General features: G+C 37.4%; 1 protein-coding gene across 2 annotated transcripts in view; it reads right to left on the bottom strand.

Annotated features, from left to right (window-relative positions):
• Positions 1 to 22,649, bottom strand: part of gabrr2a (gamma-aminobutyric acid type A receptor subunit rho2a) — a 41,816-nt gene extending 19,167 nt beyond the window's left edge. Inside the window, exons 1-3 of one of the 2 annotated variants that reach the window (XM_048190731.1) lie at positions 22,596 to 22,649; positions 11,780 to 12,184; positions 9,674 to 9,780 (exon numbers count right to left, since the gene is read on the bottom strand). In XM_048190731.1, coding sequence (XP_048046688.1) covers positions 9,674 to 9,780; positions 11,780 to 11,904 — 232 coding nt within the window. In that variant the 5' untranslated portion in view covers positions 11,905 to 12,184; positions 22,596 to 22,649. Of the gene's footprint in view, positions 1 to 9,673; positions 9,781 to 11,779; positions 12,185 to 22,463 lie in introns of both variants that reach the window. The other variant, XM_048190730.1, reaches the window with a different exon arrangement.
• Positions 22,650 to 22,982: the final 333 nt, after the last annotated feature.

The following is a 22,982-nucleotide window of genomic DNA, read 5'->3' as shown; positions in this document are numbered from 1 at the left end:
TCATGCATTAATTTTTCATAATACTCATTGTTTATTGGAGTCTGACAGCTTCATACCAGTTGCAATTAGCAGGGTGTTCGCTAAGACTTCTGTGTGCATCATTAAATACGTCCTCACAGCCAGATCTGAATCTGTTTGCTTTCCACCAGATCTGTTCACAAAAGGCTTAGCAGCTGCTTTGACATCTGACAGATTGTAAGGAACGCTAGTTCTCAAAGGACAGGCCTTCAACCGGAACTGCAGCTTTGATATCCTACATAGAGCTGCACTTGTAAGGTCTTTTGTAGCAAACATAAACCCTTGCTCTTTCCCAGGATTAGTGTAATAGGGCTATCTGTCACTCAGAAGGTAAGACATTTAGGTAAATGGGCAGGGGGTAGCCGGTACATATGGAAGGGGATGATGCACGAACGTCGGACAGATTCGAAAACGAGATTTCCAGTGTGTTCCACTCCTAGTTTAAGTAATCCGACGAGATTACTGGAGATAGTAAATGGTGGATTAAACTTTGATGCTCAAAATGATACTGACACTGACTGAAACTTGCCATTATGTGTCACTTAATGTGTCGCTCATAAAAAACCTTCATATTAATAAAAAAACCTTCATATTAAGCACAAGCATTGCAGAAAATGCATTTGAGCCCTGTAGATAAATAACTGACAACTGGAGATGACTTTTACAAATTTGCTTATGTAATCCAGATCCTCATAAGTAAACTATTGCCATGCAACACCCACTGGACTCCATCCTGTCAATTTCCCTGTCATGTATCATCAAGGCTTTTCATTTCAAACAAATAAGCCTAAATAAGTACACAGCTTCTAGGTAAAATCGATCTGTTCAAACTAATCAACCCCCTGCTGTCAGTTTGAGTCTGAAACCATTAGAATGACCTTGAGTGTCCCATTTCTCAGTTGTAGTTACCACTTGGAGGTGGTTATTTGTGCTTTTCCCTTCAAAAACAAATGCAAAAAACAGTATATACTCTGTTATTTACACACTCTCATGTTGTTCCAAACCCATTTGACTTTCTATCCTCTTAAAATTCATAAATATATCTCCTTTTGTGTTCCACAGAAGAAAAAAAGGCACACAGATTTGGAGCAACTTAATGATTACAACAAAACCTTCATTAAAGGGATAGTTCATCAAAAAAAAGAAAAAAAAAAGATTTTATTGTTATTATTTACACATTGTCATGTTCCAAACCCACATGATTTTTTTTTATCCTCTTAGAAAATTCATAAAAATATCTCTCTTTATGTTCCACAAAAGAAAGGCACAGAGATTTGCACACTCTCATGTTGTTCCAAACCTGTATGATTTTTATCCTCTTAAATTTAATTAAAAAAAAGACATCCTTTTGTGTTCCACAGAAGAATGCAAGTCAAACCGGTTTGAAAGAACATAATGATTATGACAAAATGTTCATTTTAAATTGACAAAAAAGATCAAATCACCCCTTTCCAGGGTTGATTTCAATAATAGTGCTTTTCTCTCAAAGTTCCCGAGGCCACGCCGCTGAGCTGGTGATCGCTGGTTGATGTTTGGCGAGTGGGTGGTCTTTAAACCAGCTGTCTGCGGGGCAGGGCAGGCTGGGATAGTTGCATGTGCTAATCCACGAGGATTGGTCCGGTCACTACAAACCGCTGCCAGATTAATCTCGTCTCTAGCGCCAGAGCGCCCCAGTCCATAGCAGATCGAGCGATCCTCCAGATGGACAAACCCATCAGCGAGGATCGCTTAAGTCTTTAACGGACAAATAAAAAAAATTTTAAAAAAGTGAGAAAAGAGAGAGAGGAGCAACAAAATGTAATGCAATCATCTTCAGTTTTGTATGTAGATTGCAAGACTAACTGATCCTTTCGCCGAATGTCAGAGTTCAGCCAATTTTGGCTATACAAATAACGTGAAAAACACAGCTGGCTTTGAGATGTGGCATCCTGGCACAGAGAAGTTACTTGATATCTTTTGATCTTTCATTTCGGTTCGTATCTGATTTTTGGCCCAGCTGGCCAGAACATTAATATTGGAAGCAGCATTGAACATATGCAAATCTGTCATCATACAGCATGAGACAAATCCTTAATATATATAATCCTTCACATCAAGAAACACATACTGCCCTATAATGACCCATAAACACATAGTGAGTGCTATAGGTTTTCTGTGTACATCAACCGATACTTCCCTTGTGGAGGATTAGGCATAAGCTTTATGCACCATCAGTTAGCCGTCTCTGGATTTAAACCAGACTGCAGTCATGCATTAGCAATTCTCTTTTGCTTCTGAAGTAAATCTCATTTATTCAGTACACATGGCACATTATACCTGCACTACCTTTTACTAATCATTGCTTAGGTAGAATCCTGCAATTTGATGATGAAAAGCATGCTAAAAAACATTGTTTTCCATAAATTGTATATGTAATTTTTCCTGGTCCAAAAGTGCATGATGATTAAAAAACAAATACTGGTACTGACAGAGCTGTGAAAAGAAATGGTTCAACAAAACCATGCAAATACTTTTGATACAGCAAGATATTTTCGAGTAACCTCTAAATGCAAAAATAACCCCTTGTTCTGAACCAACCTTTTTATTTAGTCACTTGGCATTTCATAACCACTTAAGAATTTTTACTTAAGAAGATTTTCTCTATTATTACTTTGGTTTTAGTACGGTCTAATACATTCAGTATAGGCATATTTCGCAAATGCAAAGTCAAATAGGGCTCATTTTGCAGATCCTTCACAACAAATCTATTCCCTCCAATTATGGAAAACAATTTGTGCCACTTCAGTGTTTTCAGTGCCATTTTTGCCTTGGTCTTTGGCTTTTCATGGGTGTCTTTTAGCCCCTTGTTAAAGGAGGCTTTTTACAACACCTAAACTAAACTAAACACTAGGGCAGCATGATTTGTGGGGAAAAATCGAATTGTGATTTTTCTGGTTAAAATTGCGATTTGTGATTTAAAATGCATTTTTTTTTTTTATAACAAATGAACAAAAAAAATGTATAAAGTATACCAAGTTTGTTGTGCTTGTTTGTAGGAACAATTTGCCCCAAAATTTGTGCTTTTATATTATTTATGACTAATAATAATTATTATGATTATTATTGCTAAATAAAAAAAAATCAAACAAAATAAGAAATATTTTATTATTATTATTTCAGTATTAAAAATAAAAAGAGTATTTAAGAATAAATATAACAATTAGAAAATAATAATAATAATATTTTCACTTTACAAAAAAATTATTTTATGAAAAACTGCAGGGTTACCTGTTAACATCCAGGGGGTCTAAGGATTTATTATAAAATATTATATTATTATGATAGAAATCTCTGACAATAATTTCTTACTTTTTTTTTTTTTTGGGAGGAATGAAAAATCAAAATGGAGTCCATGTCTTTAAAATGAAATATGAGCCTCTTATGCATCCACTGTAAAAACACTCCTGTACACTGGAGACAAAACATAGGGATTATCATGTTTACTTCAAATTTCTTTAAAGAGTAGTATCATTTTTCCTATTTTACCCCAAATAGGATGGAGCGAGCATTACCTAGTGCTAAACGTATGTCTGTTTCATTCATACTGGAAGCCAGAGGGCGCTCTCGAGCAGAAACTCCAAATATGCCTCACAGAAGTAATATAATTTATGACGTTCCAGGAAATGCCTGCAGTAAGCCCTACATGCGTGTCGATCCAATGGGCCAGGGCTGGGCGGGGCAGCAGGGGGTGGGGCTGGTTTGTTACGCCATGAGAGTATCGCGGTTTGTACCGTGGGTGGTGTATCACGGTTTTTCGGTTCAGTTTGAATATCATTACACCCCTACTTTAAGCTCATTGCACAATTCTATATATAGGCTATTTAAAAAAAAAACTACAATTTTAAAAATCTGTTTAGTGCATTTAAAAAAAAAAAAAAAAGCTTCTTTTTTTCTTCTTCTTCTTCTTTTTTTTTTTTTTTGTCTATTTAGTGTTTTGGGAGAACATCAAATGAAAATGCTCTTTAACCCTCCCATGGGTGAAAATCTATAATACTATGAATCGATGACACTGGATGACAGTTGTGAACTCATTACATCATGTTTTGAACTAGCAGTGAGATTTTCACCGTCAAGCAGATGCAACAAGGCATCACTGAAAGAGATGACAGATCTGTGTATGCGTCTGAGGGGGTGAATATGTTTGGGCTATTTTCATTCCCTTTGCTGTGACCCCCTGCTGAACAGAGAGCAATTCCCAAATGTACGCCGAGTCAGAGCATCCAAATGAGTGACTTTTTAGATACTCTATTCATAGGAGGAACAGCATCAAACACTGGAGTGTTTCTTTTTCTTTGCCCTATATAGGAACACATCATTAAAAAAAGAATAGGGGAACTGTATGGACTGGCAGGAGAACTTTCATTAGTTCTTAGCCTTTACTGCTCAAACTTTTAAGTGTCGTACAAAGAGAAGCCTTGAGCTCCCCCTTATTTCATCCTTTAATACCATTCTAACCGTGGTAGACTAGAGGAGTCTCTGCATTAAAGGAATAGATCATACAAAAATTAAAATTCTGACATGATTTTTTTCACCCTCCTGTCATTCCAACCCCATATGCTGTTATTTTTGTCCATGGATCATAAAAAGGGGAAGTTTTTGAATCTTTACACTTTATAGTGGCCATTGGCCAAGACTGTCAAACTCCATAAAGGACAAACACCAAACACCAAAAATAAAAAGCATCATAAAAGTCTTCTGAAGCCATATCAAGTCATTATTCCATAATAATCATTACATTTTTGCATACACACAGACACAAAACAATGGCGTTTTGCTGACCATGACATTGACATGCCATTTTTGAATCATGTTTATATCATATGCCTACAGAATATATAAACTTAACATTATGACCACCTTCCTAATATTGTGTTGGTCCATTTTGCTGCCAAAACAGCCCTGACCCGTCGAGGCATGGACTCCACTAGACCCCTGAAGGTGTGCTGTGGTATCTGGCACCAAGATGTTAGCAGCAGATCCTTTAAGTCCTGTAAGTTGCCAGGTGGTGCCTCCATGGATCGGACTTGTTTGTTCAGCACATCCCACAGACGGCTCGACTGGATTGAGATCTGGGGAATTTGGAGGCCAAGTCAAACACCTCAAACTCGTTGTTGTGCTCCTCAAACCATTCCTGAACCATTTTTGCTTTGGGCGCATTATCCTACTGAAAGAGGCCACAACCACAAGGGAGTACCGTTTCCATGAAAGACTTTACATGGTCTGCAACAATGCTTAGGTAGGTGGTACGTGTCAAAGTAACATCCACATGGATGGCAAGACCTGAGGTTTCCCAGCAGCACCCTGACTAGTCTGCAGCTATGCAGCCCCATATGTAACAAACCTTTCTATCAGAACCAGCATTAACTTCTTGAGCAATTTGAGCTACAGTAGCTCGTCTGTTGGATCGCACCACACGGGCCAGCCTTTGCTCTCCATCAGTGAGCCTTGGCCGCCCATGACCCTGTCGCCGGTTCACCACTGTTCCTTTCTTGGACCACTTTTAATAGATACTGACCACTGCAGACCAGGAACACCGCACAAGAGCTGCAGTTTTGGAGATGCTCTGACCCAGTCGTCTAGCCATCACAATTTGGCCCTTGTCAAACTCGCTCAAATCCTTACACTTGCCCATTTTTCCTGCTTCTAACACTTCAGTGTTGAGGACAAAATGTTCACTTGCTGCCTAATATATCCCACCCACTAACAGGTGTCGTGATGAAGAGATAATCAATGTTATTCACTTCACCTGTCAGTGCTCATAATGTTATGCCTGATTGGTGTAAGTTGTATGGACTACTTTTATGATACCTTTATGGTGTTTTTTTTTTTTTCATCCTTTTTGGAGCTTCAAAGTCTCATGTTACTATGATTATCACTGAAATTCACTGAAAATATCACAGTACAGTATAAGGGTTATGAGACAAAATGAGAGTGAATAAATAATGGCAATTTTTGGGTAAACAATTCATAATTAAAAATCTTATCTTCCCAGAGGATCAATTTGCCAACACATCCAGCTGTTTCTATGTGATCTGCTTGTTAACGCTTATTGTTAACGCTCCTAAAAGTGACAGTGACAATCTCATTAAAACTTATGTAAAAACCTTGAGTAAAGTGTACAAAGCTCCATCTGCCAAGTTAAAAAAGCTTAAAAACTGCAATTGATTTGCGTGAGTTTAATAAGGTATTGCTTTGTAACAGGAAATATGTGGAATCAAGGTTCGAAGCAAATCCATGTCAATGCATAAATTAAATTTAATCAAAGCACGCAGACCAACCTTACATTGTTATTCTTAAAGGGGTACTTCACCGCTGGCAAAATGGGCTTTCAATAAAACTTGTCTGCTTTGCAGTAGAAAGGCAGTGGGGAAAAAATGAAATTGGTGCCTGACTAGAGAAAACAGAAAGAAGGCTTGCTGTCTTCCCTTTTGCTAAATAGGTAAGAAAACACCCATAATGCACTGGGCATGTTGCCATCCAAGGCCACTCCCATCAGTCTGCTATGGATACACTTGACCAGAGTCAATACTGCCTTGCTTTAGTAGCAAATACTTCTTAGCAAACTTTAAGTCATAATGGGTGTCGACTTGTATTATTCCCGGGTGCAAGAATTCAAAGAGTAAACGTTTAGCAGGAGTGAGTTACTTTCGGTTTTCAGTGAAGGATCCAGTGTGTTGTAGGCAGCAGCTAAAGGCTGCAAAGAAAATATGGAGAGAACGCCGCGACTGAATATCTAAATAAAAATGTTGTAGTTTGTAGTCAACATTTCAAACTGGATGACCATGAACACAGTTTCAAGACAAATGTAGGGGAAAAACTGAAAGAAACTCTGTTCTGTCAGTTCAGACCGAAGTAAAACGCCATTCTGTACAGGTAAGAAAGTTGTTGCCATAGTGTTCCATTTTTACCATAATGCTGTTTAAAGAGTAGACATAGTACAATACAATTTTCAGTGATAAACCTAGCTTTACAATAACCGTTCTGTTAAAGGCAGGGTAGGTAAGAAATTTTGTTCCAAATTTGTTTAAACTTTCTATATATATACATGCATAATTAAAATGTAAGAACTCTGGTAAAAGAGTATAAAAATCGAGTGACTCTAGACCGTTTAATCTGTATTAAACACAGCTCATTATTTCCATCCGGGACGAAACATAGGATTGGCTTAGGCGGCTGTCACTCTCTCGCAACCATGGCAACCACCCTTTTGCCACACATGACCTGCCCACTTGCGCGCGCACGTTTGATTTGGGGAATCCAAGAGGCACGGATCCTAGGAATACCAAAACAATGGCAGAGAAACAGCAAGCTAAATTCACAGTATCGGCCTATGCAGTTAGTGAAGGCAAACCAGGCAAAAAAAGGAAGACAGTAACAGTACAAGAAAAGGCAATGAACAAAAAGTCTTTGGATAAACAAAGAAATAAAACGCGAGTTAATATCGGCGTGGCTTTCCAGCGATGGCGAGAACTGAGGGAACTCAAGGGGCTGAAAAGTGACTCCTTGATGGCTTTATTTCTGCTGGACAGGTAAATCTTTCTTTTTGTATTTTGATCATACATATTTTTTTGTTTATTTTTTCATGAAGCATGTGTCATTAGCACACGTAGCTGCGTAATATAGCTAACATAACATTACTTAGCGAGCCGTAGTAGAGACGATAAATAATGATAGCTATAGTGTTGAATTGTGCATAATTTTACCCTCTGTCTAAGTCTTTTACCATGTTCACCTGCAAGTTTACCTGCACGTTTTTTTCGCCTTTGTTTTGTTTTTATATTCTCTACCTATGTTTACTGATGTCTTTATCTTGTATCTGTGTGTGTCGTACACACTTTGTTGTATGTGTGTGTTATTATTTTGTGTCTGCAATGCAGTTGTGAGTTGATATTTGAGTGTATGTTACTCTGTTGATCTGTAGAACAACGTATATGTTATGAATCTTACACGAAATTCATCTTCATCACAGTGTAAATGATGGTAATGGAAAAACGTGTATCATGCAACCTGTTTTTAGCTTTGCCTTATAGATAACTAGCTCGTTAGCGAATCAAAAAATATATATTTTAAACTTTACCAATATCAATATGCTAGCTTGATAGTGAGTACTAAAATACATCTTGTTTGTTTATCTTCATAATTTTAAAGTTATTTTTATTACATGTGATTCTGACATGATGTCACTACATGCACTGTGCTCCTTCCTCTCCGCTCGTCTCAGGTAAATAATGCGTCTTCCAGCTCAGTGGTCGGAGTCACACGTTCATGCGTTTTGGGGGCGTGGCTTTGGAAGGAGCCCAGAAGGGAGGGGGTGGAGTGAATGGAAATAATGAGCTGTCTTTAAAACAGTCGTGAGAGGTCTACAGACACTCGATTTTTATACTTTCTTTTTCAGAGTACTTACATTTTAATTATGTATTGATATATAAATAAAGTTTAAACAAATTTTGAAAAAAAGTTTTTTATACATTTTTTTGCCTACCCTGCCTTTAATAACCCTCTGTCGATCCGACTGTTTCTAGGCAGGGATACAAAAATGTGGAAGTATAATCTGTAGTTTTCACGAGCTGACAAAAGACTGCTGGATGATGCAAAACGCTGACAAATAAACATGAATTTCTCAGTCCAGGTAACATGGAGAACGATTAAACATACCGACATTGTAACAATACAAACCGGATTGAAAGTTACACTTTAACATGAAATAATATAACTGACTAAAACTGAGTGGAATATTTACCTGAAAATTTTGAAAGAATTTCATGAAGTATTTAGTTCCTTCCTTCACAAATTTGTGTAAAACCTGATGATCGTGTTCTCCAGAATGCTTTGAGATGATCCAAAGAGCATCTTTTGATTCAGTGGAAGCAAAAACATTTGACTGTCTGTACAAAGTCACATAATCAATGACACAAATGTACTTATTTAATTATAGTAACCTAGAAATTAATGCAGAATCTATTTCTTCAAAACTTTTCTTTGTTTCAGAATCATACAACTTCCTACTCATAGACTTCTTACGTTACATCAGCTAGAAAGTAGTCAATATTTGGAGATTTTATGCAGGTAACTATATGGCTTAATATCAAATAATAATAGTCTAAATTCACCTACCTAATGCACATTACAAATTCCAATTCTCAAAACCATATGCACTCCAGTTAAACTGAAATCCCAGTCTTATTTACAGCAGTGCTTGATAGGGAGATTGTTTACCCCTCTAGAGGGAGCCAGTGTAGATTTTATGCCTGCTGGTCAAATAACTGACCCGAATGTTCTCCAATTGTGCATACTAAATATGTGCAAATCTGTACATAAGACCAAAACAATGAAACTAAAAATATTTTAGTGGCTTTTAGGTAAATAATGGACTGAGGAATTTATAATAGTATTTTATCAGCTTCATTGACAGGACTTGTGTCTTTCTTAGTCTCATGCCCCAAAGTACAGTATTTTTGACTAATCTTCAGCTGCTCATGGAGGATGTTGACGCTAATCCTTTTACATTACACATGCTGTACATGTACATTTAAAATAGACTCCCAAATGAAGGTTATGGCATATAAATTAAGGGAATTCAGTTCACATTTGCAACACAGGAGAATGATGAACTAACCTCCAAATGCGGGCCTCATGGTGAAGTCGTGATCATCCACTTTCAACAACTGCTCCGTTTTCAGTCGTCGTGATTTTGTCACATCTGGCGGCTTCTTTGCTAGGGAGCTGCGGGTTTCAAAGTCACAAAAACACTCAAATCAGCCTCTTATATCATGAATTTGGACAATGTGCTCTATTATTATGTGAAAATGAGCAGAGGTTACATGAAAAATTCAGCCTGTACCCTCAAAGTCAATGACGTTTATATAATTTCTGTGAAAATGCAGCCACAAAAGTGTAATGACGGATTAAGATCATACACTGCGCTTGTATCAACAAATTGTTAAGGCAGTGATGAACTAGCTGCCGCAGCCGGATCTGTTTCAAATTACAGGAGATCTTATCGACAGACGCTCAGATGAGTCCCGAACACTGGATTTCATGAACTGTGCTTGTCCCAGTCAAGCAATGAACATAATTAACCCTTTATAACAATCACTGACAGTGACTTAAAAGAATCCAGCGAGTAGTCAGCTGCCTCATTCCTCACAGCTTCTTGCCATTTGTAATTTATTTCCTGTTGCGAATATGAGACAGAAGGCAGCTTGCCATGACTGGCACCCTGTCTGCAGCGATACTGCTGGATTTACTCATGCAAATTTGCAGGCTTTTGCACTCTAACAACATGTTAATTCTGAAGATTGCTTGTTTGTTTTAATTTCATAGAACCATGAGGCTGTACCCATATCAGCTTGTCGGGACAGCTTTGTGCCAATGTACTGTCCTTGGCAGATGGGCGAAACGTGCCCGTGACACGTGGCTGTTTGTCTGAGTAAAAGTACCAGTCCGAGCACACCCGTCATACGCATTTCGGTTCAGTGGCGGTATCATCTGTCTGGGTCACGTTAATTGCACCCCGGCCCCTGGCCTCATTTATGGCACTCTGCTGTCATATAGAAATCAGGCTAATAAAGATGGTGGAAAAATGAGTCTGATGAGAGACATCAATGGATGAGGATATACCATCACCTCAGTTCTTATGCGCAACACTGTCATCTCTGAACACGTAAATCAGAAACTTTATCATCAAATGATTGTAATTAGTAATGGACTGAGAAATATGAGAAATATCTATTTGGAGATTACCAGCATCAGCCGATAACTGTGCCCGCTTGGTCGATTAACAGAAGTGGGTTTTTTTTAGAAATAAGTTACAAAGTCTGACACATTTAGTGAATTTTTGCTGTTTTTGTTTTCATTTACCTAAAAATGCATGGAATTAGACACATTATCTGTATACCACAACTTGTTTGGTTAATGCAACGTAATTTTAATAATGATTTAGATTGTGAGACAACTTTATTGAAGCATTCCTGTATTGTCAGATGAAAAAAATTCATTCATGGAGAAGTATAGAAAAAATTGACAACCAGACACACGCATTTTAGGGTCAACTCATAAAATTTTGTATATCCCAATTGCTATAATTAATTAAATTATATAATATCAGCCACTCTGCACAGTAAAAATTTGAATTGGCCAACTAAAAACCTGCCTTAAAGAGATAGTTCACCCAAAAATAAAAATTTTGTCATCACTGACTCACCCTCAAGTTGTTCCAAACCTGTATGAGTTTCTTTCTTCTGTTGAACACAAAAGAATGTATTTTAAAGAATGTTGGTAATCAAACAATTGACGACACCCATTGACTTCCATAGTAGGAAAAAAATACTATGGAAGTCAATGGGTGGTGTCAACTGTATGGTTATCAACATTCTTTAAAATATTTTAAAATATTACAAGTTTGGAACAACATGAGGGTGAGTATATGATGACAAATTGTTCATTTTTAGGTGAACTATCCCTTTAAGTAAAAAAATCTAGATCTTAGCATGCAATAATTAATATGTTTTTCTTCCACTTTAAAATTAAAATTTGGGACTAGTTAAATAGATGGAATCAAAGATGTTGTGTGTACTTGACATTCTCAGTCATCTTCAGTGTGATTATTGTCATCAACATCAGCAACTTTTTCATCATTAGCAATGTGCAGGTGTAGTCTACATCATCATCAGCATGAGATGTCAATCCAAGTTTAGCTGTGAAAGATTGAATTGCCACTTACGTCCCATGCTTCTGAGTTTCCACAGCTCCGGTCCACCTCCTCTCTCTCGTTGCGTGTTTATTCCAGCATTCCCCAAACGAGCCCAGGAAGAGCACTAAAATCAGTAACTGACTCGGATAAGGCATTATGCAGAGTAGGTGAAAAATCTACAGGTGTGTCCTGAAATCCAGCTTAATCCATGAACGCGGTGGCTCGGGAAAGGCAGCATCTTTCCGTTCTCAGCGCAGAAATCGCTGCAGCTCTCATCTCTGGCATGCGCGATGTGAGAATGGTTTAAATATCAGCGCGACGCGACTCATGCTGCAGCTCCGCGCGGCGTCTGCTGCCTGTCATTGGTTATCAGCTGCACAGCTGCTTTGACCACATGGCATCAGCGGTGGGCATACACGCGCTTCCCACAGTTGTCTGTAGGGTTTGAGGAAAAGACGGATTAGACAGACACATATGACCTGAAAAAAGCCCTGCATCAGAGACTATTGTTTCAAATCTAATGCATGAGTGAAATGCATCCACTAAATGCCAAAACATCCTTTAAGTGTTTGACGCAATTCCACATGATTCTCTCTGGCTCGTGGGATCAATGCATCGCATTTCTGGAATTACAAGTTTGATTCACTTCCGATTATACGATGAATGGATTTCTGTTTAAAAATTTTGTGTATTACATAATCTAGTACCCGCTACTATTTCTATATGCCCATCTTATACTGTAAAACAATCAATTTACATTTCAACCCAACTCAAAAGTTTAATTGCTGCCTTGTTTAAGTTCACACAAGAAATTAATTAACGTTACTCACCCATATGTCGTTCCACACCCGTAGGACCTTCAGAACATAAATTAAGATATTTTTGATGAAATCTGAGAGGTGACTCGTCCATAGACATCAATTTAACTGACACTTTCAAGGTCCAGAACGGTAGGCGACTAAATCGTTAAAACAGTCGACGTGACTGTAATGGTTCAACCTTAATTTTATGAAGCAACGAGAATAATTTTTGCGTGCAAAAAAACAAAACAACGACTTTATTCAACAATCTCTTCTCTTCTTTGTTCATTATTCTTACATAGTCACCTGCAGTAAGCACAGTGAAGGCTTCCGTGTTTACGTCCGAATACCGGCCCAGTTTAGAGGGTATGCACGTGATGTCACCGTCGACCGTTACGGCTGCGGTCACGCCCACTGAGTGGCAAAAGACTGAATGACAGCATTGGTTTTCAGCGTGAATGTCGCGAAAAACACTCAAAACACTTCCAAAACGGGAAAGAGCTTTGTGATTGACTGTACAAATAGCTTTGACACATAACCTGAGGTATATTTTAAAGACTGCCGAAAGCTACAGAAAAAAAAAGCAAATGGATCACTGAAGTTCACAGAAACAGCTGGACTCCAGGCAGAGAAACATGTAGCTATTTGCAGTTAAAATTTTGTGTCAAATTGATGGATTTTGAGGTAAAATCATATCGTATATATTGTATTGTTATATATTATGTTGACAACTCATCAATTAAATATTTTCCATCTTATATTCTGCATAATTGGGTGTTTTTAAATAAACAACACTGACAAAAACTATACTATAAAACTATATTATGTTTTAGGGCTGGACAATATGACGATATAACATTGATATAAGTGATTACTTGGATTTAAACCTACCTATATTGTAGTTATATAAAATATCCACAGGCAGATTTGCTTTATGTATTTCCCCGCCATCGAAATCAGGCATATAGAAATGTCAGGAAACACGACTCTTGGCTGCATGTCAATATCCATGGATTAGGTTTATTTGACGTGTCATAAGAAACATTTTCGAGCCCAACCTTTAGAGTAATCCTTTGTTTTACTTGCTTGTTTTTCGCTTGTTTTTCGCAGTTTCTCCTATTAAATCCAGTCACGCAGCAGGTTCTTTCGCCACTCAGTCCAGCTGAGGGAGCGCGTTCCGGCGGGAAAGTGACGTCGATGCATACCCTCTATTGGCCAAAGCTGATCACGTGAGCAACACGACGTATGCGTGTGATGCTGACGCAGGAGCTGGCCAATGAGTCGTGTTGAACCTGAGAGCGCTGGATGTAAACAACGTAAGTTAATGACACAGAAGAGAAGATATTGTTGAATAAAGTCCTTATTTTTGTTTCGTTTTTTGCGCCCAAAAGTGTTCTTGTCGCTGAACCACTGCAGTCACGTGGACTATTTTAAAAATGTCTTTAGTACCTTTCTGGACCTTTGTTACCTTTCTGGAGTCATACCTCTTGGATTTCATAAAAAATATCTTAATTTGTGTTCCGAAGATGAGCGAAGGTCTTACGGGTGTAGAATGACATGAGGGTGAGTAATAAATGACAGAATTTTCATTTTTGGGTGAACTAACCCAAGAACAATCTGCAGCAATAACTACAACGTGCCTTTCTACCACTATGAAAATTTAAAGGTGCAATAGGTGATTCTCTACAGAAACAATTTTTGTTATACTGGTTGAAAGTCTCCTCATATCCTGATAGCAATCATTATGTTAAATGGTCTAAATGTATTTTTATAAATATATCATTTGTGGAAGGGGTAGGACTTGCTATAGAGAGTTTATTTAGACAGACGCCAGTCACGAGCACCACAACCAAAACAGCAGCCACGTTTTTACAGTTCCTTCCGAATCAAAACAACGAGCTTATGCTGCGTTCGTGCCTTAAAGGTTTTCTAAGCGATCCTGGGTGGAGTAACTTCCTGTTGACGTTCTTAGTGTTGTCAAACAAAACAGATGCTAGCTAGACCCTCCCTCCGCCTCCTCTTCCCCTCCCATCCGTGCTTCCTGAAACAGTCATGAACACGCATTTGACGTGTTTTTGTAGGCTAACCCGGAAGTTAGCGGCGCACGGGTTCCCTCGACTGAAAGCCTATGCATTTTTCCCATAGACTTTTGGAAAATCGCAGAAAATAAGCTCTGTGTTTAACAAAGGGTTATGACACTTACACGTTTTGTCTATCAAGATAATCTTTACAAGTTAACACAACATTTATAGATTTTGAAGCCTAAATAAAGTCGTCAGATATAAAAGGCTAACAGTAGGCTATAAACGGACTACAGCACACCATGGTCGCGGATCAACATCACCACCACCAAGCTTCCTCAAACTTTATTTAGAAAACAACTTTATTTATAAACATGCTCGCTGATTATGATCTGTGCTGTTATGAATACTTATCCACTTTTTCATGAGAAATGCTGTCCAAATGTCCCGTTTTTAATGATGACGTCTAAAGTCCCCGCCAAAGGAAGTAGTCCCTTTTAGCAACTTGTTAGCAACCGCTGATTTTAAGACACAGTAAAAGTTAAAAAAAAATCACAAGTGGGTTATAACTGGTGTGTTTTATGTCATAGATCAAAACGTGAAAGTATTTAGAGGCTTTGTTAACCACAGACCTTATTTCAGGCGATTTAGCAAAAACCCATTCAAAAAACCCATAGACTTTACGGCGTTGGAACCGAAAGTCCTAAAATGCTAACTCGCTTACGGGTTTTGCCTACAAAAATGCATCATCCCTAAGGCACTCGTGTTTATTATGATTCGTGGTCCAGGCTGCACCAGTTTGTTTTTGTCGCCGTTTTTAAGAGCTTGTGGCGACTACAGAGAACGCATGTTTTTTACAGTGTGTTCAGGGGACAGGCAGCTAGCGGATAGTGAGTTGATGTTTGCTGTATGTGACAAAAAATGTTTTGGCCGTGACATCGCTTAGAGGACCTTTAACTACCATAATTAAGAGATGGCAACACATGACGTTCTAACCAGAGCTGTTCACGTCCTCAGACTCAGAATAATGCGTTTCCATGTCAACAGTACCAACACCGAAATGAATCTGCAGCAGTCAGGAACAAGCTCTTAGTGGTGTACGTTCATTATTATTTTAACGTTAAGTGCTTTGAGACATGAGGTAGATTAACACAGTCTCTTGTGACGATTTGCAGAGAGCAGCTGTGTGTAGGGTTGCCAGGTCTGTGCAACAAAAATGCTGTTTTCTTCATCATGCGTCCGAATTCTTCACTGAATTTGTACGTCTGGGGGGTGTTTTGGGGCTGTTGGAGCACCGAAATCGTATGTACAGGGGAAACATTTTCACTTGTGGCAACAATTTAAAATTAGGCCAATTCCACGGGAAAACCGCAAAATTTGCATTACTGCCTTTATGTGTTTTGGAGGAGGCATGGCTTTGAAGAGTGGAAGGGAGGGTGGGATGTTGTGAGCCCAGCAAAGCTAGCTCGCTATTGCTAGAGCAGGCTATTGCTAGCCTCTCTGAAAATTATTATTTAAAGTAAAATTGCCTGATAATTTACTCACCCCCTTGTCATCCAAGATGTTCATGTCTTTCTTTCTTCGGTCGAAAAGAAATTAAGGTTTTTGATGAAAACATTCCAGGATTTTTCTACATATAGTGGACTTCAATTGTTACCAACAGTCCAAAATGCAGTTTCAGTGCAGCTTCAAAGGGCTCTACACAATCCCAGATGAGGAATAGGGTCTTATCTAGTGAAATAATTGGACATTTTCTAAAAAAATAAATAAAAATGTATATGCTTTTTAACCACAAATGCTCATTTTGCACTAGCTCTGCGATATTAAATTTTTTAATTTTAATTCTGAAGTGAACAGTAATTTTTAAAGCCCACTTCGGCTCAATAGGTGTTTATTAGCCGTTTTTGATTTCTGTGTAAAGTAAAATCTGTGGTTATACACAAATTAAAAGCAGTTTACCTCAAACATGAATTTTGAAGCTGCTGTTTGTTTGTTCGTTTGTTTGTTAAAAAAAAGCGTAGGCCTAAATTGCTAAGTTGCTACATACAAATTCACAATCCCTCAGGTAATTGTAGCCCTTACTTACAAACTTGTTAGCAACTTACATTAAAAAAAAGTTTTATCAAGTAATGTTAACCACAAGCCTTATTTTACTCACAAATCCAAAACCACCATTCTAAAAATACATAAAACAGTCCCAAGGGAATCCATGGCTTGAAAACTGTTCTGGATTTTAGGACTACAAACATAACAGCTCTGCTGGTTAGAAATTATTGTGCCAAGTTAAATGGATGGAAACAAACATGATGCAAAGATTGAAAATCTACTGATATGTTCAGTTTCTTGGTTTCAACTGCTTAAAGAAGTCTTTTAAATATCATAAAGATTATATAAACCATTCTATGAATTGTATGTCTTCCAGTCTTACAAGGATCATAATAAACTATTTATTTAGTGAATAAACTCTGATAGAAACAACCCAGAGATTGAAAAAGAATAAAATTATAGTAGTCAATGCCTTTCCCACTGTTTCTTTCCATTTGTAATTTCTTTCCTGTTGAGAGAACATCAGACAGAAGGCAGTTTGCCATGACTGGCACCCTACTGTAACACTGCTGGATTTTCTTTTGTTAATTTGCATGCTTTTTGCATCTGCATCAAGACAAACTGCATCCTCTGAGTGATGACCGCAATTCCAAATGTGTCTCTTTGAATGGTAATGATGCAGTTTAGGAATGACAAATTTGATTCACTACATGTGAATAATGTTGGGAAACATGCATAATGTGAAACACCAATGAAAATTTGATACAATTACAAATATCTGTAACACTTTACAATAAGGTCCCATTACTTCATGTTGGCTAAGGCATTAACTAACACTACAATGAGCAATACACATGTTATAATATTTATTAATCTTTGAACTGTCTGTTCTAGATTTTAGGACTACAAACATAACAGCTCTGCTTGTTAGAAATTTTTTTAATGGATGGGGAAAAAACTATGAAAAGATTGAAAATCTACTGATTTGTTCAGTTTCTTGGTTTCAACTGCTTAAAGATGTCAATAAAATGTCATTTGTTAAAGCTGCAGTACGTAAGTTTCGCCTCTTTGTTCGCCATCTCTGTTTGAAACCTGCAATTGCAGTTATTTGCGGAATTATCATCTTTGCGTGGGTTGTGCATCGGCTCGGCTCCTCAGCACGGATGAATCTAATGCTTTGAGGAGAATGTGTGGCTGTCAGTCACCGCACTAGTGGATACTGTGCTTTGGAATCACAGATTGTAGTCTTCGAAGTATGACCAAAATAAGAATTCACCAGATAATGTCATCTGAACAAGTAAATAACAAATCTGCCATTTTTGTTCTGACCAACTGAGAGAAAAAAAAATTGCGCTGCCAATGGTGATTAAATCTAACATTCGCTTAGTTCATATCACATCAAACCGTACAAATTATTATTATTGTTATACTTTGTTCTCAAATCGTTAATGTTAACAACATCAGAATTGCGTGACTACATGTATTTAGTGTGTATTAGCGTTACCTGTAGATTTCAATATCTGTACAGTCTAATCTCTAATGTTAATTTGCAGCTGCTGTGAGAAAAGGCTATAAATGATCCGCTACCTGCAGCATCCTCACATCATATAGCCTACTAGCTGGGACTTGTTCTTTATGTAAACAGACGTGACGTAATGACGCAAAGACGAACGGCTACGTGCACTGAAATCCACCAGTACCACTGGTATTAGAACACATTATTACAAGCTTACCGTTGTGAATCGGGCTAAGATAAGGAGATAGTTTTGAACACTGGCTGGTATGTACTTGATTAAAAAATGATTTTGGATCATTTTTAACTGAAAAAAGTTACGGACTGCAGCTTTAATAAATTTATAACTGTTCATTGATAGCTCAGGTCCATTAAATAATATTAACAGAACTTTAAATTTTAATAACGTAGTGTTGAAATTATACGGATGGTGATGGGAGAAAAAAAATCTCTCACAAAACATTTTATGTTCACTCACAAAACTTTTGCCTTCCCCTAAGAAACTTTAGGTTTGCCACAAAACTTTTGTCATGGAAATAGTATGACATAGTAATAATAAAAAAAAAATGTATTTCAGTGCTTTTGCAAGCAAACGCAAAGTTTCTCAGAAGAACACAATACTTTTGCATGAGAATACAAAAACGCAAAAACATTGAAATATAATTTTTCCATTATTTTCCAAATTTTTTCCATCACCATGTCCCCTTAGTGGTTCCGAGCAATTAACATCAACTAAGATTCATAAATCCTTTGTAAGTATTTTTCATTGTTAATTCATGTAAACTACTGTAGTTTGTCACCGTGATATCAAAATGGACAATTCTTTCAATTTTTTCAATCAATTCCCAATGGGCAAAATCAAGTCCTGCATTTTTTTCTTGTTGTTGTCTTCCGTTTCATGCTGACTGTAACAAACCTTAATTGTAAAATTGTGCAACCTTATTGTAAAATGTTACCCAAATATCTGATATCATGAAACATCAAAAGCAAATGGCTTTGAAATACAGTCAAACCAAAAATTATTCAGACATTTTTGATATATTTTTACTAGTGGGTGCAGGACACTATAGTTCATTTGTGTAAGTGAAGATAGCAAATTAAAGGTGCCCTAGAATTAAAAATTGAATTTTCCTCGGCATAGTTAAATAACAAGAGTTCAGTACATGGAAATGACATACAGTGAGTCTCAAACTCCATTGTTTCCTCCTTCTTATGTAAATCTCATTTGTTTAAAAGACCTCTGAAGAACAGGCGAATCTCAACATAACACCGACTGTTACGTAACATTCGGGATCATTAATATGTACGCCCCCAATATTTGCATATGCCAGCCCATGTTCAAGGCATTACACAAGGGCAGGACGTCTGGATGTGCACAGCTGAATCATCAGACTAGGTAAGCAAGCAAGAACAATAGCAAAAAATGGCAGATGGAGCAATAATAACTGACATGATCCATGATATCATGATATTTTTAGTGATATTTGTAAACTGTCTTTCTAAATGTTTCGTTAGCATGTTGCTAATGTACTGTTAAATGTGATTAAAGTAACCATCATTTCTTACTGTATTCACGGAGACAAGAGCCATCGCTATTTTCATTTTTAAACACTTGCAGTCTGTATAATTCATAAACACAACTTCATTCTTTATAAATCTCTTCAACAGTGTAGCATTAGCCGTTAGCCACAGAGCATATAGCCTCAAACTCATTCAGAATCAAATGTAAACATCCAAATAAACACTGTACTTACGCGATTAGACATGCTGCATGACGAACACTTTGTAAAGATCCATTTTGAGGGTTATATTAGCTGTGTAAACTTTGTTTATGCTGTTCAAGGCAAGTGCGAGCTCCGGGGGCAGGGAGCACGAGAATTTAAAGGGGCCGCAGCCTGAATCGGTGCATAGTTAATGATGCCCCAAAATAGGCAGTTAAAAAAATTAATTAAAAAAAATCTATGGGGTATTTTGAGCTGAAACTTCACAGACACATTCAGGGGACACCTTAGACTTATATTACATCTTGTAAAAAAAAAATTTTCGATGGCACCTTTAAAGTAAACTGTGATATATTATACCCAAAAATTCTTCATACAGTGGACTACCAGTAAAACTGAAAAAAAATTATCCAAAAATTATTCAGACACTTTGACCTGACCATGTTTTGCTTATCTGACATAATTAAGATTATTTTTTCTGATCTTGTCATATTTTATTACCATTTTTTTAGACTATAGCAAATAAACTGTATTAATGAATGAAATGTTCAAGGTGTCTGAATAAATTTTGGTTTGAGCTCAAGTAAAACATTTGGCAAAAAGTCTTTTGTTAAGCTTGAAATTTTAAAACACCTGTGAGGAAAACTGACGTAATACATTTCCAAAATTGATTTTGACACCAGTTGCTTAAAAGTCATTGCAAAACTTAATTCTGAGAAAAAGTCTATTTTGTTATCTAATGCCATTGAAATCTTTTCAATCTCATGAAGATTTCACAAGAAGATTGGGGGGTGGGGGGGGTGATCTCCATCCAGGGGCTTGCCTGAAGGTCTGCCTTTCTGCCACTGTCACAGCAGCAGATGGTAAGGCTCTTTTTTCATGCATTTGTCCTCCCACTCACTCAGCTCTGGCTCTACTGCCACTGAAACTCAGCTTATCTGGGATTTCACAGCAATTCAGCGCTGCCACGCCCCAGCTCCGTATCCACTTGATGCCTGCCACTGAGCTGGAGCATCGCCAGTGTGTCACTAAAGGATCCGTTACGTAAAAGTTTGTCAGGCCTCTCATATTAAAGGGATAAATCTGTCCCCTGCACAGCCAGGGCTTTTGTGTTGCAGTGTTTGCAAATCCAAATGGAGAAATTCAATTGGAAATATAAACAAAGCTATCCTTGGACGTTTTTTGAAAAGACATGGCTGATGGCATGTAGGAGGCTTTTCAAACGTGCCATGTCAACCTCATGATATCCAGTTTTAACTGTGTCCAAATGAGCGCTGCCACATTGGCTCTGCTTTAACAGCCAAATGACAAAGATTGGCAATCTGAGTGACTCTGATTGGAGGTTAGCGCTCATGCAGACAGGCGACATCTTTTGAAGTGCAGAGCAAAGCACTGTAGGGCCTCTTTTGCATTAAATTTGCTCATCTCCTCCCTAGATGATGGGTGCTGGAATCACTCTCGCAGTTCACACTGCTGGAAACCTCAAATTGTGGACTAATGTTGCATGCATTGCTCTTACAAATTTAGATAATAAAGGGAGAGTGACGTGCAAAGACTCAAGACTCGTGCAAACAACCTCATACTGAGATATACGTTTCGCTGGAGCTATGATGAAAGAATTACACAAAATGTATGTGCAGTAATGAAATAACATAACAGAGATAATGTACAGCCGTGCGTTGTCCCACTTAAATGGCTACTTAGCAAATAACTAAATCAGTGTTTCCCAACCTTTTTCAGTCACGGCACCTTTTGAACATTTTTTAAAAATTTGTGGCACCCTGTGTTGTCACGATACTAACTTCAATACGATACCTTCTTGAAAAGTATCGATTTTCGATACCACACCGTATATACTGTCATATAGGGCTGCAACAAACAATTATTTTGATAGTCGATTAATCTATCGATTATTAGAACGATTAATCGACTAATCATCGATTATTGCACTGATTAATCAGTAAGCTTTGTTTGATTATTCCACTTTAGCAATTAGTTAAAATACTGAGTTATACTGTACTTTAACTAGTAAATAAAAAAAGGAAATCACTTCAGCTTTTGAAAGTGTATTTTTAATGATTTTCACGCCAACTAAATAGACCAATATCCTTTAGGTTTTCTTTCCCCCTCAGAAGTCATCAATAGTCCAACTGTTACAATGACTGGTACTGTGTTTTTAAGTCTGGGAATTGTAATAACTTTTTAATAACAATAAAAATCAGGCATTATAAATAGTAAAAATATTAATGTATTTATATAAAAATTTAATGTAACGTTAATTATGTGTTGTTGTTGTTGTTTTTTTTTGTAAAAATGTCCCTCTCTAGATATATAATATATATATATATATATATATATATATATATATATATATATATATATATATATATATATATATATCGAGTTTATGGTCATTGAATGGCTTTCCTGAGGTAAATGTTACATTTTGTGTGATATATTTGTTTGCAAGTTTTATTGACTTCTTTCTGCGGTTAAAACTCTTGTTAGGTGATTACGTTAGAGATGGATTCATTTCAGTAAATTCAGTAAGTACTTTTTGATGTTCATTCATGTCTATTTCGCGCTGTAATAGAGAGGAATAGGTTCACATACCGCTTGAACTGAGGTGTTACAGCGATCTGCCACTCCACGTTAAACAGCGTCACAACCACAAGTATTGTTTGAATCCCGTAGTAAAATTGACAGAATTTAAAAGCTGAGACTTAGTTTTATATCATAAGTAACCTGATCTGTCTTATCAGTCGGCGCGTTGTCTGTGTCCTCTTTGCTCTGCGATGCATCTTTCACTGTGTGGGACGTGTGGCGTGAGAACAGTGAGTTTGAATGAGAGTTGGTGGCCCTGCATGACAGTATTCTGTAGTTATGCTAAACGTTATGTTTGTTATGTTTATGCTATGTTAATCTCCCACATTTCACGGGTTAGACTTCGTTTGCACTATGTACTCCAAAGCGCTGACTTCTTTTATTAGATTGGATCCGGGAGAGCAGCATTACAGTAATGCGCTACAGCGCCCCACTGGTTACACCGCGTTATTGCAGGCAAGAGACTATTCGACAACAAAAATATTTGTCGATAATTTTTTATTGTCGACGTTGTCGATAATGCCGACT

This window comes from Megalobrama amblycephala, linkage group LG5 (assembly GCF_018812025.1).
Source record: "Megalobrama amblycephala isolate DHTTF-2021 linkage group LG5, ASM1881202v1, whole genome shotgun sequence".
NCBI lineage: Eukaryota > Metazoa > Chordata > Actinopteri > Cypriniformes > Xenocyprididae > Megalobrama > Megalobrama amblycephala.
Note: the sequence above shows the minus strand (reverse complement) of the source record. Positions and strands in the feature narration are given on the sequence as shown.